This window comes from Podarcis raffonei, chromosome 14 (assembly GCF_027172205.1).
Source record: "Podarcis raffonei isolate rPodRaf1 chromosome 14, rPodRaf1.pri, whole genome shotgun sequence".
In the NCBI taxonomy this organism is placed as follows: Eukaryota; Metazoa; Chordata; class Lepidosauria; order Squamata; family Lacertidae; genus Podarcis; species Podarcis raffonei.
This window is the reverse complement of record NC_070615.1, coordinates 34,451,949-34,467,531: the sequence shown is the minus strand read 5'-3', so window position 1 is coordinate 34,467,531 and position 15,583 is coordinate 34,451,949. Positions and strand designations below refer to the sequence as shown.

The 15,583-nt window shown below is 43.4% G+C and overlaps 1 protein-coding gene across 20 annotated transcripts in view; it reads right to left on the bottom strand.

Moving 5' to 3' along the window:
• Positions 1-4,224: 4,224 nt before the first annotated feature.
• Positions 4,225-15,583, bottom strand: part of GLYR1 (glyoxylate reductase 1 homolog) — a 37,521-nt gene continuing 26,162 nt past the window's right edge. For 15 of the 20 annotated variants that reach the window (XM_053365055.1, XM_053365059.1, XM_053365062.1 and 12 more), the window contains 8 exons: positions 15,407-15,480; positions 13,217-13,316; positions 11,651-11,761; positions 9,288-9,389; positions 8,422-8,584; positions 7,589-7,768; positions 6,949-7,073; positions 4,225-5,963 (listed from right to left, as the gene is read on the bottom strand). In XM_053365055.1, the coding sequence (XP_053221030.1) occupies positions 5,889-5,963; positions 6,949-7,073; positions 7,589-7,768; positions 8,422-8,584; positions 9,288-9,389; positions 11,651-11,761; positions 13,217-13,316; positions 15,407-15,480 (930 nt within the window). In that variant the 3' untranslated portion in view covers positions 4,225-5,888. The remainder of the gene's footprint in view (positions 5,964-6,948; positions 7,074-7,588; positions 7,769-8,421; positions 8,585-9,287; positions 9,390-11,650; positions 11,762-13,216; positions 13,317-15,406; positions 15,481-15,583) is intronic. The other 5 variants (XM_053365060.1, XM_053365076.1, XM_053365074.1 and 2 more) reach the window with 3 other exon arrangements.

The following is a 15,583-nucleotide window of genomic DNA, read 5'->3' as shown; positions in this document are numbered from 1 at the left end:
ACTATATAGTGTGTTTTATCTCTACGTTTTAAAAACTGAAGCCTAGCAACCTGGAAGTCAGGCGACACTCATGTATTTCTACTTTCCTACCTTTTCCAGCTTCTGAGGGTTGTGGCGTCATAGAGCCCAGTGACGTAATAAAGCAGGCTAGTCCGCCCAAGCGTTTTTTGGGGGACGTAGAGGGAGAATTGTGAAAACAACCAAGGGCAGATAATGTGAAATCCACCATTTTAATGTGTATACTATTTAAAACTGTATCTAAGGTATACAAAGATAAAAAGTGCTGTACAATTCTCTTTGTTTCCAAAGTGCAGAGTTATGTGCTGGTCAAAACGACATTACTGTATTCACAACCAAGGAGACAGGAAAAACCCTGCTGATGACTGAGCATGCTCAGTAGCCACGGAGTAGTAATTGACTGTGCTCGAAAACAGCCACAGAAAGGGGAGGGGCAGGGAATGGAAAATCCTGAAAAAGACATAGCTGGATAGAACTCTTGAGCAGGCACATTCCATCCTGCAACACACCGAATATAATTCAGATTTATATTGTAAACTAACGGGAGTTATCACATCCAGATTATAAATCATATAGCACTTCTTTGATTGGCATTATGTTCCCAGTGAAATAGTTACCATAAATTCTTCAGCTTGTGCTTTCCTTCTGTTTATATCCCACCTTTCTTTCCCAAGGTTGGGAAATAGTGACTGGACCAATGTTACCCAAATTAGTTTTATGGTTGAGAAGGTACCTGCATCAAAGATCTCCATATAACCTAATCACAACGGCAAGCAACTTTCATTCCCAATGCTCTTTGAAAAAGAAAGTTATGTTTACTGGCATGATTTATCATACCACTGTGAAGTTATTTTTCTATAGTGTATAGCAGAAATTCGCTTCCATAGACTTCCCCTTTGAAGCAGTTCAGTTTTTCAGGAAAATGGATACTCTCATTATTGTAGTTGATGTTTAATACTAAAGATAAACAAGTTGTATGCCTAAACAGAACCCCCATATTTAAATATTTACACAAAACAAAACTTTGTGCTAAAGCTGGCCTCTATCCAGTTCAAAACTTATCCAACCTGTTTGGGCAGCAATGTCTTAAAGGAGGGAGAACAGGAAATTCTTGCTCCCTACTTTGCCGCAGCACACAAAAATCATTGTGTAGCCAAACAGACATACGCATCAACAATCCCAAAGGCCAAAGGCAGGCAATTCTTCTCATTAGAATCAACTAGCCAAGTCATTTTATTATGGTCAATAACCAGTATCAAGACAAAGATACCAATTACAAAATTATAAAACTTTAGACAAAATAAGATGTAAAATCACATATAAGCAAGCAGTTCTAGGTGGTCATTTATATCAGAAAGGAACCCTTCTGACCTAGGGATATCCATCGTAGAACCCACTAAAACACCAGAATTTCATGTCCTCCTGAACTCTTTTGGCTTAAGAACCCCCCAAGGTAGCAAGCAGCCTGCAGCTAGAAACAGAAGGGGAAGGGCCATAGCTCAGAGTATAGTATCAGCTTTGCATGCAGCAGGTCTCAGGTTCAATCTCCAGGTAGGGCTGGGAGGGAATCTCACTTGAAACGCCAGAGAGCCACCACTAGTCAGTGCAGACAGTATTGTGGTTAGATGGTCTGGTGATCTCACTCCATATAAGGCAGCTTCCTTTGAACAAGAGCACTTGCCATGTCTAGAGCAAAGCTGTTGTCTGTCACTGTTGAATGACACCGCTAGATTGCTCTTTTAAATCCTTCAAGCCTAGTTCTGTATGTAGTGGTACCTCGGGTTACATACGCTTCAGGTTACAGACTCCGCTAACCCAGAAATAGTGCTTCAGGTTAAGAACTTTGCTTCAGGATGAGAACAGAAGTAAGGACCTCTGGAACGAATTAAGTACTTAACCCGAGGTACCACTGTACTCTGACTGGCAGAGGCTCTCCAGGGTTTTCACACAGTGAGTCTCTCCCCAGCACTACCTGGAGATTTCAGGGATTGAACCTGGGACTTTCGGCATGCAAAGCAGATACTCTAACATTATTTAGAAAACACAGCAGTTCTAGAGCTGACAGAGAAAAATAAAGAGTAGGACAATGGAAACAACTTTAACTGGGTTGTTTTGCAGCAGACAGGAAGAAAAACTGCCTGTCATTCTGGGATCTGAGTGTATAAAAGTGTGAAGTGTATCTTCAGTTTTAATACAGGAAAAACATAACATTGTGCTCTATGTATCAAAAGTAAGGGGAATGTTAGGCTTAACACATTTCTTTTGATTTAATGGCTGGTGCAGGGAGAGAAAAGAGAATATTGGTGGGGAGAGTTTAGAAACAGACAAGTAACATTGTGTTACCAAGAAAGGTTTTATTTCCTTTTGCCAGTAGCTTTGTTAATTGCACAAGAAAAAAAATCATTTCTTCTGTTTTTGCCATTTAATCATCACCACACATCCTATTCTGAATGACAAACGTTAATTAAAAACAAGGCAAAAAATTAAAAAAAAATTCACAACCTTAATTAACTATAGATCGGTCATTGAAGAAGAGGGAATTAAAAGAAAACTGCTTTTTCTTACAAGCTTTCCACAAGTGTCACATTTTTTTTTCTCTTTAAAAAGGATCCAGAATAAAAAGCAATTGCTAAAACATAAATCCCCATTAAAAAGTAACTTTACAGTATTGTCAACAATATTAAGACAACAATGACCAAGCCAGTTCAATCACACAGTCTTGTAATCCAAGCTTCCCCTCCTGCAACATCAACAGCTGGAATCTGAAGGGACCCACAAAAGAAGGATTTTGGAGGAATTGGCTCCTGAAGGTGAGAAACTGAATAGAATGAAATAGCGAGTCTTGCGGCCCCTAAAAAAACCCACCACAAATATATTGTGGCATAAAACCTGTGGGCCATAGCACACTTCTGACCCGTGAAAGTTTATGCCACAATAAAAGCTTTAAGGCACCACAACTCGCTCCCATTTTGCTGCAAGAAATGAAGGCAGCTATTCTTCTGAAGTGGCATTTGAGACTGCAGAGTGCTCGGCCCACCCTTGGCTTCTATCTTAGAGTGTTCTCGGCTGTTCTTGGTTTATCAGTAACTGTAGAGTCCTGCAGGAAGAACCACACCCACTAGCAGATCTTTATTCTCCTTGCCAAAGAAGCCACAAGATAGGCCTTCAATACAAGGAGTTACAGTTCTGTTAGTCCCACACCCAGCCTAGTTTGGATTTTTCGCTCCAAGGCAAAATAAAGTGTACTGAAGTCTGCTGTTTCTGTTTTCTGTTAAAGTTTTCTGAAGACTGCCTTTATCACAATATTAAGAAATAGCCCCCCCACACACACCCTGGACCTCTTTGGGATAGTACCTTAGGATCCTTAGCTACTACTTCTATCATTTACAAATCAGCCTATGTGAAGACTGCAAAGTATGTCCTCCAAAATTAAACTGCTCTTTCTGCAAGATCCTAAGCTGTCCTAGCAGGATCCAACAGGGAATCCATAAACTCACAACTGTTGTGTGCTCATTTCCACCGCTCATCAAGATAAAATTTCAGCACAGGGCAGAGTAGCAGTCTCTGATGGCTATCTATGGCCAGAGATCACACAAGCAGGACTGGAAGACCCTAGGGAGAGAAGGCTTCCTCAACCTGGTACTCTTCAGAAGATTTTGACTCATTCCCATCATGATGGCTGGAGCTGATGGGAGCTGTAGTGCAAAACACCAGGAAGGCATCAGTTTGAGGAAGGCTGCTCCAGAGGAACACTTAACTGGTTCTGTTTCCTTTCCCAGGCCGACTGCTAAAATACCACAGAAGTAACAAGCAACTAGAGGAGTGTGGCTTTTGTTTTTGTACTGGATCTACAAATGTGAAGGTCCTGATCAAGGTAACGTCCTGGTCCATGTGGTATATTCACTACAAAATGTAAGTATGGATTACTGTGCAGACTGGGTCTGTGCATATTAGGGCTCTACAGCTGCAGGACACCCATGGAAAATGTGAAATCTGATGTGTGAACAGCAAGGGGTGTCCTTCCTGCTGCTTTCCAAGTGTGAACACGGGATTCTCTTCCAAGACTAACATTGAGTTGATATACTTAAGACATAGGGGCATTTTCTCTGCTATTTGTACGGCACCCACTTTGTATATCCTTGCATTCCATTTTGAAAGTTCAGGAGCTGCCAGAGAGAACTCAGGACTGTTCATTTGACACCAGCCACATGGAAGCAAGTGGTCAAGTTCTGTTGGGCTCAAAAGCTCACCCTTCCTCAATGGCAGCTCTGGTTGATTCAAATAGATTTATTTGAATTCTCTGGGACCCTACTTGACTTCCAGTGAGACCCAGCATGGTAAATGGCCTCAACAGCAGAAGCCATTCCCCACTTCCCTTTACTAGGTTATTTCCAAAGTATGGGTACTTGGTCAATCGGCTGGAGCGCTCACAACTTCACCAACAGATGACAGCATATCAATTCAAAGCTTGTTGTCACTGCCATTCATGCAAGCAGAGTTTATTAGGCTGTATTAAAGTTCTTGCCAACAAATAGGCATATCTCCTCCACTTTTGCAGAAAGGGAAACATGGAAGTCAAGATTCTGGGTTTAGATTTTGGGTCTTCCTAAAGCCACTTTCTCTTACCTTGCCCTATGGCTCTCTGGCAACATGAGAAGAATCCTAATAATCTTTGCCAACACTAACAGCCACAGAAGATCAGGTGCGTGCACACTGTGCATGCTCTCAGGACATAAAACCAAAGGAAGACACCAAAGTTTCTACCTTTGCTCATTAAAACACATACCAGTTCATTTTCTGAATTATAAAAAGCAATAGGGTTTTACAGCAATATTCAAGACTGGATTAACCTTTTGGGAACTGGAGTCTTTTTAAAATCAACAATGGGGAATCTGTGCCCTCCAGATGCTGGGGGACAAAAATCCCTTTGTTCCAAGAGTGCCTGGGATTTGGAGTTCAACAATGCTTGGAAAGCCAAAGGCTGTTCTAAATGCATTTGGCATATCCAAGTGCCACAGGCATATGCTGGATCCTGTGTACACTAAAAACTAAGCTGTCTGAATGGGAAGGGCCATGGATGGAGCCTGTTTTGGTTCTCGTAACTAATTCCACTGAGATACTGAGGTGGGGAATATCCGAAACGACAATGCTAATTTTAGCCCTGTCGCCTTCTTGATTGTGACTGCTTCCCTCCTAGGGAAAAAAAGAGGAGCCAGGTTCCCAGGGGCTAGACCAGGTGTGGGAAATCTCTGGCCCTCCAGATGTTGCTGAACGACAACTCCCATCATGACTGGGCCACTGATCTTGCTTGTGGAAGCTGTAGTGCATCAGCATCTAGAGGGCCTGAGATTGAGCCACCCAGGTTCACAGGCAGATGAGACAGCCTTCTTTCAATTGTCCCTAGTGCATAAGAGAGGACAATGAACACATTACCCACAGCAAATAAGTGAAACAGCAGTTAAAAACAAACAAACAACCTCTTGAGGACACTGGTACAAAAGTGAACACCAGAAGAAGCCAACCAGCAGACTTCCTGGCAAGAGTCACCTCAGGGTTTCTGAGATGACCTGCAGCCAATTCCATTCTGTGACTCTGAGCATGTGGTGTTTGTTGTCAAGAAGGCAATGATCCAAGCCCTTTCCCTCCTACTCTTGCTGCTGCTGGCACAGGAAGGCTTGCTGTAGAATCTGCCCTTGTGGCAGATCCCAGGAGAGTTTTTGTATTTTAAAAAAGGAAAAACAATTGAGGAGAGGTGGGGGGAAGAAAAAGAGAGAGAGACAGAGAGACAGAGATGGACTGGTCCAGAGTTAAAACCCAGTATTCATCATCATCATAATTAATAATCATGGTATTAACAAGAATGGGGTAGCCTAGTGGATGTAGGCCCTGTACACAGCAGACATGTCATTGTCAGATTGGTCCAATGCTTTTGCTCGTTTGTAGACCTGAAGAAAGAGAAAGGCAATAAGAGAGTAGTCCTTTCAGAAAGCAAGTATTCTCATAATACTATTGGTTTCCCACTAGAATACACAACTGCCTCAGCAATATCTATAAACACTTCCCTTCAAGGAACGCTATGTGAGTTGGGGCCACAGCCAGCACCTATGTGTAGCTCACTATGAGGAAAAGCCTGCTGGCCATAATTAGCCCCAACAAAGCTTCCCCCCACAGGAAAGATGATAGTGTGTCATGTAAAAGAGCCAAAATATTCCATTAAAATATAAACTTTCAACAGCCATAAGCAGTATTAAATCACCAAACTCTAAACCAGGATGGGCAACCTGTGGCCTTCCAGATGTTGTTAGACTTCAGGCTTGCCAAGCATGGCCAGGGATGATGGGAGTTGAACAACGAATGTTCTACAGGTTTAATTCTAACCATGAGAAGCCAATGCAAACAAAAATGTTTTACAATGCTTTGAAAAAAATGGCTGAATCCCAGAGGACTTGGCAAATCAAGGAAAGAGTGTCATAATCAAGGGGCACCATCAAGATCACCTCCCTATAAGTGCCTGCTGTCTTTTGAAAAAAGGTGTGTGTATGGAATTATCAAGAGAAACGACCATGGTTGATGTGAAGCATGCAGATGTGAAGGCCCATTAAAAATAGGTGAAAAAATGGTCGTTTCCCATCCACCTCTTTTTCCCAGCCATCACTTATCTAAGCAAGTGTGATGCGTCCCTCTGGCGAGCATGGTGGGTGGTCCAGCCTATTTCCAAACTTTGAAGCTAAGGAGGAGGGTGGGAGTCCTTTGCCAGTGAGCCATACCTCCAAAGTTGGAAGACTGGGGGCCGCATGGCCAAGGCACCCAAAGAGGCTTGGCCATACAGGACCAAAGTGGCAACTCCCCTGACCTTTACAAAAAGGGGTATCAGGAGCTCTCCTAAAGATGGAACTGGAGCAAGGGAGGAGACCTGGGCAGCACACATACCTCATTGGCTGCAGCTGCCATGGGAGTTGGGTGGTTAACAGAATCGCCTAGTGCAATGGCTAATCTGAGATCCTTCTGGATGTATTTCAGGTAGAAATCTGGTTTAAAATTTCCTTGCAGGATGTCTGGAAAAAAAGAAAAGAAACAAAACCCCAGGTACATTTCACATTCCACTTTCCCAGCTGCTGACTTGCTTTCTCTCTTCCCTTGCAGATTTCACCAGTGCCAGGATCAAACTGATCCTGCTTAAAGACGTCAAGTAGAGTCAGATTGCTACTCTAAAAGGGATCTTCAAGGCAGATATCTTTCCTAACCCTCCTTTCAGTAACACTGCTAAACTGCTAAACTGTGACCCTCCCCCAACCACGGACTTCCTGTATCACCCCATATTTTTAAAAGCCTGGCTGTGAAGACAGATGAAGTAGCAACAAGCATGCAATGTTCAGTGGATAAAATCTTTGGCTTGGATGTGGGAGTATGAATCTGCAGCAAATCCATCCTACACTACACTAATGGAATAGTGAATCCCAGAAGCAATGCTTATCTCCTTTCCCCCACTCTTTGAACCCCACTATGCAACTGTTTGGTGACACTTAAACCAGCTTTCTGGTTAAGAAGAAAAGATGGGAGAGAACTTTACTTTGGCACTTCTGGTCCAAGAAGATGCTGGCGAGCTGTCCCTGGTTGAGGATATCCAGAAGAGTCTGCTGCGACTGACCAGTCACTTGAGCCAGAGTTAGTCCTTCTGCTATTGTGGCCATGAAGCTTCCTTGGACCATGTTCACAATGAGCATCATCTTGGCAGCATTGCCCACTTCCCCTGTGAGAGAGGCACACACTGTTGGACAGCTCTATATAAGGAAAAAACCAAGAACCTGCACCATGCCCACTGACATCTAAGCCGTTCTGAAAGACACCCAGTGAAAGCAACCACATCTTTGGTTTGGGGTGGGTGGACTGAATCCCTAATATAAATGCGTGCATGACAGCAACATGGAAGTGGCCAGAAAAGGGGGCCTAACAGCGGGTGGGAGCATAGTGGGCTTATGTGTGCTCCGCAGTTGTGCACATGACTCCTTACACAACCCTTCTGCAAATCAGGGGTTGCCTGTATCACTGCTTTAGACAGACGCTGGATTCCAAAACAATTTTTTTTTTTACCAGTTTTGTGTTCTTACCTAAACATGCTGAGGGGGAGACTCACCTTCCTATTCCACCTCTCAGAATGGAGATACTGATAGCAAGGGTGGGCAACATGGTGCCCTCCAGATCAACTCCTGATTACTGGCAATCAGCTGGCCTGGAGCTGCTGGGAATTTTAGTTGAACAACAGTGTGGAGGACCACAGATTGCCCATCCTTACTATACAAATCGAGGCACACTAAAGCCAACTGAATTCAGTGGGCTTAAACTATATTCTGCTTATGATCAGCCTACTATGATTCTCTTCAGCACTGGGATGGAAGGTATTACCTAGAAAAAAAGAGGTTTTCCCCATTGCTTGGAAACAACTACTGCAGTCTTCATATAAGCCCCTGTCACCGGCGGCTAGTATCACCAGCATGCCATCATTAGAGAGTTGTTGGTTCCCTGAAACTGGTGCCTCCAGGAAGCGACCACCCCTGGATACGATCACCTGGAAGAAACGAGAAGAAATGTCCCAATTAAATGGGGCACACACATACGGCACCAACCAAGAGGTCAAAGAGGAAAGCTATGCCTTGAAAACCATCAGGAAATACAGGAAACCCCAAGCACCTATTAATGACAGGAGCACCCATGAACTCCCTCTAGCTATTGGGTTAACCTGCTGTGGTGACACTGATGTTGAAAACACCCCATATATTGGCTAATGTTGACTATGTCAACAGGAGACTATTGACAGCGCAGCCACTTTTGAGGGAACCGAAAGGTCACATCAATTTAGGGGCAGCCAACTTGGTGCCCTCCAGTTGTTCATGGACTCCAACAGCATCTGGAGGGCACCACACTGGCTACCATTTCTTTAGATCGAAGAAAAAGTTCAGAGATCCTAAGGACAGTAGGCAGGTGCATGTGTGTGCAAAAGGGCATACAGTTTGCAAGAAGGAAATGGGCAAAGGAACTTTGACATGGAGAGAACGTGGTACAGGGAGGTGAGGCAGACTTCCACAAATCATTTGAATCAAAAATCCGAATCTCTGGTTACAGGTCTCAATTTTTAGCTTGCAAATTGCCTGGCTCTTTTAAGGTAGAATTTGCATGTAGCGGAAAAAGAGTGAATGAACACCATCCTGAAGGAGAGCTAACCCTATTACATGATTTAAAATAACACCAGGCACTCAGTTAGCAATGCTTACCTGAGCCAGTTCTGTAACAGTGTCTGCATCAACGGTGGACATGTCCACGTAGCACTTTCCTGGACGTATACCCTGGAGCACTCCACTAGGACCAAGCACCAGCTGTGGGAATAGAAGAGCGCCAAAGCAATAGGATGTCTGCAAAGGAAACCCACCTATGCCAATGCTAAAGGGCCTCCTGCTAACCATCTCTGCACAAGGGCTTGCTGAAAGTGCCCCCATGACTTGAGTGGCCTCAACATTATTTACCTTGTAGGATGCTGCTATTCACTTTAGACAGAGGATAGTTTTAAGGAAGCTCTAACAAAGGATCAGGAAGATGATGGCATTACTGCCTTGGGCTACATTTTCTCTCTATCTTGGATAAGGGATGTCTGGTTGTAGCTCCATTAGGATGTGTTACTATTTGCAGTTCCAGGCAGAGGGGAGGAACTGGACCACACAGAAATAAGACTAGTTTCTCACAGGGACAGCCGAGCATGCGCACACATCTGCAGTGCTATGCCGCAGTACCTGTATAAAACGGAAACTCAAAAGCAATCCAAAATTCATGCAGCCCAACTTCTTACTCAAGGATGAAACCTCCCATTCTATTAACTTCACAGCCTTGCAGTTACATATATATATAACAGCAGGGGTAAGATTTGATTGATGTGTTGACATTGTAGGGCTCTGGATTGGGTGCTGGTTATGACAACTGGCCATTTTAAATGATATGGGGAGAGAAAATCTTTTTTTAAAAAGGTAGCAGATGAAGAGTTGCCTAACTCCTGGGCTAGATGGACTTGGTCTGACCTGGCACAATGGTAGCTTCTTAGGTCCTATTAGGAGGAGCAGATCATACATTTTGTGTTACTCTACTTCATGTACACTCAGCCACACAATTATTTTTGTGTATTTTACTTGTATTGTGCATTGGTTGAGTTGTATGGATAACATGAGCTTAGGTAGGACCCTGGAGCAAAATCACTTAATAAATAAAAAAATATACTTAACTGTGCCAGGGGATTCTCTGCTGCTTTTCTGAGATTTTGCTAAGCACAGATAACAGTTTTTCAAGCCTACTCTTACAGCCACATAAGAGCTACAAAACTTGCAGCACAAGCACAGTCCTCTTTATTCCACCCTCTATTAGTAGTCTCGGGTTTTAGGAGTGTGCTACTGGGAAAGCACACACTAATCAAACTCCATCTGACCTCAGCCTTTGAGACCGAGGTTCAAGCTCCACCTCTTGGTGGTCTCATCCAAGTCACTCTCAGCCTCTGTTCCTCAGCTGTAAAATGGGAACAATAGCAACCTCTCACAGGGTTGGCTGCGGTTATGGAAAAGTCACAATAAAGTTATCTAAAACATTTTAAACTGTGAAGTGATACAATTTGCTTCTGTGGCTGACTGTGGTTATCCTATCCCACAGCACACACAGTCCTTTATTTGTTTTATATATTGCCTTTAGACTACAGCCTTCAAAGAGGATCATGAAAATTATAAACATACACTACACCAGCAACCACACAAAATGAAGAAAACAAAAAGCAAAAGTAACCAGCTCTGCCGAAACCTACTGTGAACTATTCCAGTCATTTGACAGAAAAGCCTTTAGAAGGAGATTAAGCATTTGGGCAGAAAGTATCAACGTACAGCCGAAAAGACAGGCTGACCTTGTTCTACATACTAGAGCCATGTTTTGATACTCTGATCAGTATCATAGTGATCAGAATCATATTTGATACTCTGGGAGGCACACTTCACTCTTAATTCTCACAATTTCTGTTCTCAGAACAGCAGCCAGACTTCCTCCTTGAAACTACCACTACCTCCTATTTCCCCCTTCCCAGTCAAGGCAAGACAACAGTGATGTTTCTGGGTTTTTCCTGCATCCATCAGCAATTGCATAAGGGAATCCTAGCACACACTTATTCCAATTGAATATTCTGATACAATTCAAATAGTCTAATTCTAGCATGTCCTTATATATATGCTAAGTAAAAAGTGAGGAAGGTTAATCAATGTTGCACGGGCCCTCACTGCTATAAGGAACACAGAATGGAGGACACCTCCAGTTTACTAATTTTTTCAAGGCACACTTCAGACTCTCTTGCAGCACACTAGCATGCCCTGATGCACAGTTTGGGAATTACTGTACCAGACAAACTTTGGGGCATCCATTACAATGAGGAATATGATTTCTGCACTTTCTTGGCTTAGAATTAAAGAGCTGCAGAGATTCATGACTGCAATCAATGGAGGGAGTCATTCATCAGGAGTCAGTATGTTTTGGAAGAGTTTTTGGTCATGGAAAGTCAGCGCTGTGTACAGCACTGAGAGAAAGGTGAGAGCGTGCAAGAAAAAGAGATAATCCTTACATCCTTGGCTGCCTTTGGATCAGATACGCAGGCGAAAGTGATGTCACAGGTGGAGACCACTTCAGCGGGGGTTCTTCCCAACCTTGCCCCCTCCTGGATGAACAAATCACACTGCAAAAGTCACAGACCCAAATGTAAGAAATGGAAACCACTGAATAATAAAGGTCAAAGCTGGCTTCGCTCTACCAGGGTCCCTGATGTGCCCATGGTTAACTGAAGAGGATTGCATCCTGAACCACATTCACATGAACAAAATGAAACAGGGCTAGGCTATTTAGAAGAACCTTGTTTTCTGGGTTGTGGAGATCACGTTCAGTGATGTCAGGTTCCCTTCTCTGCTTTCTAGAGTAGTTAGCTATCCTTTTACTTTAGGCAGTGCATTTAAAGGAGCATTCCAAAGACCCCAGGGGTTCCATAGCAACTTATCAGGCGCACAGCACAAGAGGCCAATGATAGCAGGCTACCTTCTAATAGCCAAACAGGTAGCAACAGCTAGAGCCCAGTTCCAAAACACAGCCCATGCGGGCTGGTGGGGAATAGAAAACCTCACCTGTCCTGAATGACAGAAGACAATCTGCTACTTTCTACTGGTGGCAGTAGGTGGGGATGGGTCCTGGCATTAGCTTTTATCATCTCTGTGTGGGCACTGAACATTTGGGCCATTCCCCTGCTGTCACAGGCTGCTAGATGGTAGCTCCAAAACCAAGTCTCTTGATTGCTTTTACCCCAGAATAAGGGGGGGACACCATTGTGAGTTTGATCACTGTTTTTAAGAATTAGACATGCACACTGTCTCTCACTCCACTGTGCTCAAGCAATCTATAGACTAGCCATTCCAGCTGGCTGTAGGAGAGGGACTTCAGGGTCCACTCCATTGACTCTGCTGAGACAGGCTGCCACTGGCCTCCTCTCATTCAAATCTTCCCATTCAAAAGCTACTTATGTGTTCACTACGAACTGATGCCTGAGTCGGCTTCTCTTCCTCTTCCCTCCTGTGTTGTATCTGTTAGGTTGAAAGCCTGAAGGGACTGACTTGTATGCCACTGATCTCATATACAAGCTATTCCAGGAGCCTTTTTGGCTGAAGGGCAGGGTAAACCAATGCTTCAAATAAATAAATCCATCTCCAAAAACTTGATACAAGAATGATGTGGGCACAGCTGCTCCAGAGATCAGAAGGCAGAGCTTCTGCTACTAGCCACAAAAATAGCACAAAATGAGAGGAAAGAACATGAAGCAGAGGGAAGGAAAATGTTACCATGGCTACTATGTTCTGGTGTGATAATTTAAGCTGACTTTGTCACAGCAGTGGTGGAGCTCAGAAATGCATGTCTCGGACGTGACTGACAGAAAGGCATACTTTTTGTCTAAATGGCTTCTCCTCATTACTATACTTCCAAGCTCAGTGAAACCCCACTGTTCACATTTGGGATGATGGCTTAAGGTCAGCCAAGCTGAAAGTCGCCACAGCTTCATAATGAAGTCTCTCTGCAGATGAAGAAGCTTAGACTAGGTGACTAAGACCATGTATGATATCGCCTCATACTTCCCAAAGAATGAACTCACCTTTTCAGCAGTCCGGTTCCAGACCGTGACAGTGTGACCCATTTTTAGTAAGTTGGACACGATGCCACTCCCCATCAGGCCAAGGCCAAGGAACCCTATCCTGGGGAGGAGAGAAGGAAGTTTGTAGCCTTGGAAATTTGCATAAGGGCTTAATGTGAGGTTGGAGATATAGACGCAGAGGCTCTTTGAGGCCTTGTGGGGTTCAAGCTTCATGGAAACAAGACATACAGAGGCAGGCAGCAAAGTGCGTAATTCATAGTAACAGAGGATTTATTGAGTGAGCACCAATGTTCTCAGGAGCAGGAACACCAAAAGGATCACATTTATATCCCTAGCAAAGAGCCAATGGCTGACAGACATAAAAAATCTGCTCTATACAACATGCCTAAACAAGCAGTCTGGACTTAAGAGACATTACTTTCTGCTCAGGCAGATAAGAGAACCTCATCCTAGGAGAACAAAGAACTGGGTGCACAAATCATACTCATTGATAGCACAAAACGGACTAGGACGCTGCAGTGAAAAATGTCTTGGGTCTGCATGTGCAAGGTCTAAATTTGAGTACAGTTCAGCAATGACTGGGCAACTCCCTCTCTTAGCTAGTTTGCCTCAGAAGGCTCAACACAGCATTTGGTATCCTGGTGTACAACTCACAGATCAAAAGTCACTTATGTTTTTGTAAATCTTTCTGCCATGCCACTTAAAGAGAATTAAGTGCTTGTTTAAGCTACAGTTCACATGTTAGCAGCCACTCTGGTTTCATGCTTAGGAAAAGCCACTGCTAACATGCAACGTTCCTTATCCAAATTAGTAAGGAGGGGAGGGGGGTATTGGAAGAATTTTGGTTGAGAGGGCCCTGCATGCACTTTAAGTAAACTATAAAGAGGCAGTGGCAAGAACAAGGGATACCAGAATGGAACAAAGACAAATTACCCTTGGAAACTTACAAAGAGTACAAGTGACTGTTTCCCTCCTCAATTAACAAAGGCGTTTCAAAACTGATCTTAATAAAGCTAACACATTTTAGCTTCCTGTATGTCTGCTGTTCAGTTCACAGCTGGCAGCACTTGCAATGCTTAACTAAACCACCATGAGAGGCTTGCGGCAAGCCACTGCTAAGACATTTTTACACTAACAGAGCCCAACCCAGAGGGACGCATTGTCTGCTTCCGAATTGCTAAGGGGAAAGGGTTTACCTGAATACTTTCATTGTTATATATTAAGTTTCCCTTCAGCAAGCCTGAAAAACGGACATTCCGAGACAGCTCCAGTGACAAACAGGCCACAGCCTGTTCTGCATCGGAGCAGGAGGGAAATTGCTTCCGAGAGCGAGGCAGGAAGTGCAACCGTAGCTCCTGTCACTCTAGAAAGGAGGGGGGGAAGCACAGGAAGTGCCAGAGGACACAAGTGTCACAGAGTGCAGTTCTTGGAAGGTACAATGCTTCCGCCTCTACCCATGTGTCTGGTGGTTTGGGGTTGGTGGTTAAACAGATTAGGCCACCTGACCTGCCTTGCAGGACAATGCTTTCACCCACATATAGACTGGGCAACTCCCAGCACATTCATGCAACGACCCTAGAGTTGTGATAAAAGCAACTTTCATTTTTCAAAATGCATTCATCGGACCAGCAGGCAGGCTCATTACGATATCCAGGAAGTCTTGCTAATTTTATTTATCATAGTTTGATCATGCTCTTCTACAAGAAACTCATTGCTTTTGACTTTCTTGCATCTCTTGGAGCCTTTTTTTTTATATCCTGGAAGGCCTTTGCAGCTATTTAAATTTCTAATGTTTAGACTAGCCAGTTACTTTAGTGATTCTCTGAATTGTTTTTAATGGTGTTTAATGTTTTGTTGTACATCACCCTTATATTTTATAATATGGTGATACAGAAATACTTTTATAAAAACACAAACTCACTCAGCCATTCCTCTTTTAACAAGCCTCCTAAAATCTTTATCCCAACTGGTATCTGCTTTGAATCTGAATTAGTTTTCCATATGTGATCTTATTTTCAACTGCTGTAACACATATAACTATGGTTTTAAAAAATGTTTTATATATGCAATTGTTATAACTGTTTACATATATGTATCATATGTGTTATATTGCAAATTGCTCCTTAAGCCAACAGGCAGACACGGCAGGCTTCAGAATCAGAGGGAAATGAAAGAAAAGGAGGTTCTTACTTCTTGTCTGTGGGAGTGATGCTGCCATTGATAGCCGTGCTGTCGGCTGCCTGGATAGACGTGGACCCTGTTTCCTAAGGGGTAGAAAAAACACAGCCATAAAAGATAATTTTACTTTACAGAAACAGGCAGTCTCAAAACTTTAATGCAGGCAAGTAAAAAAGGAAGTCTGCTATA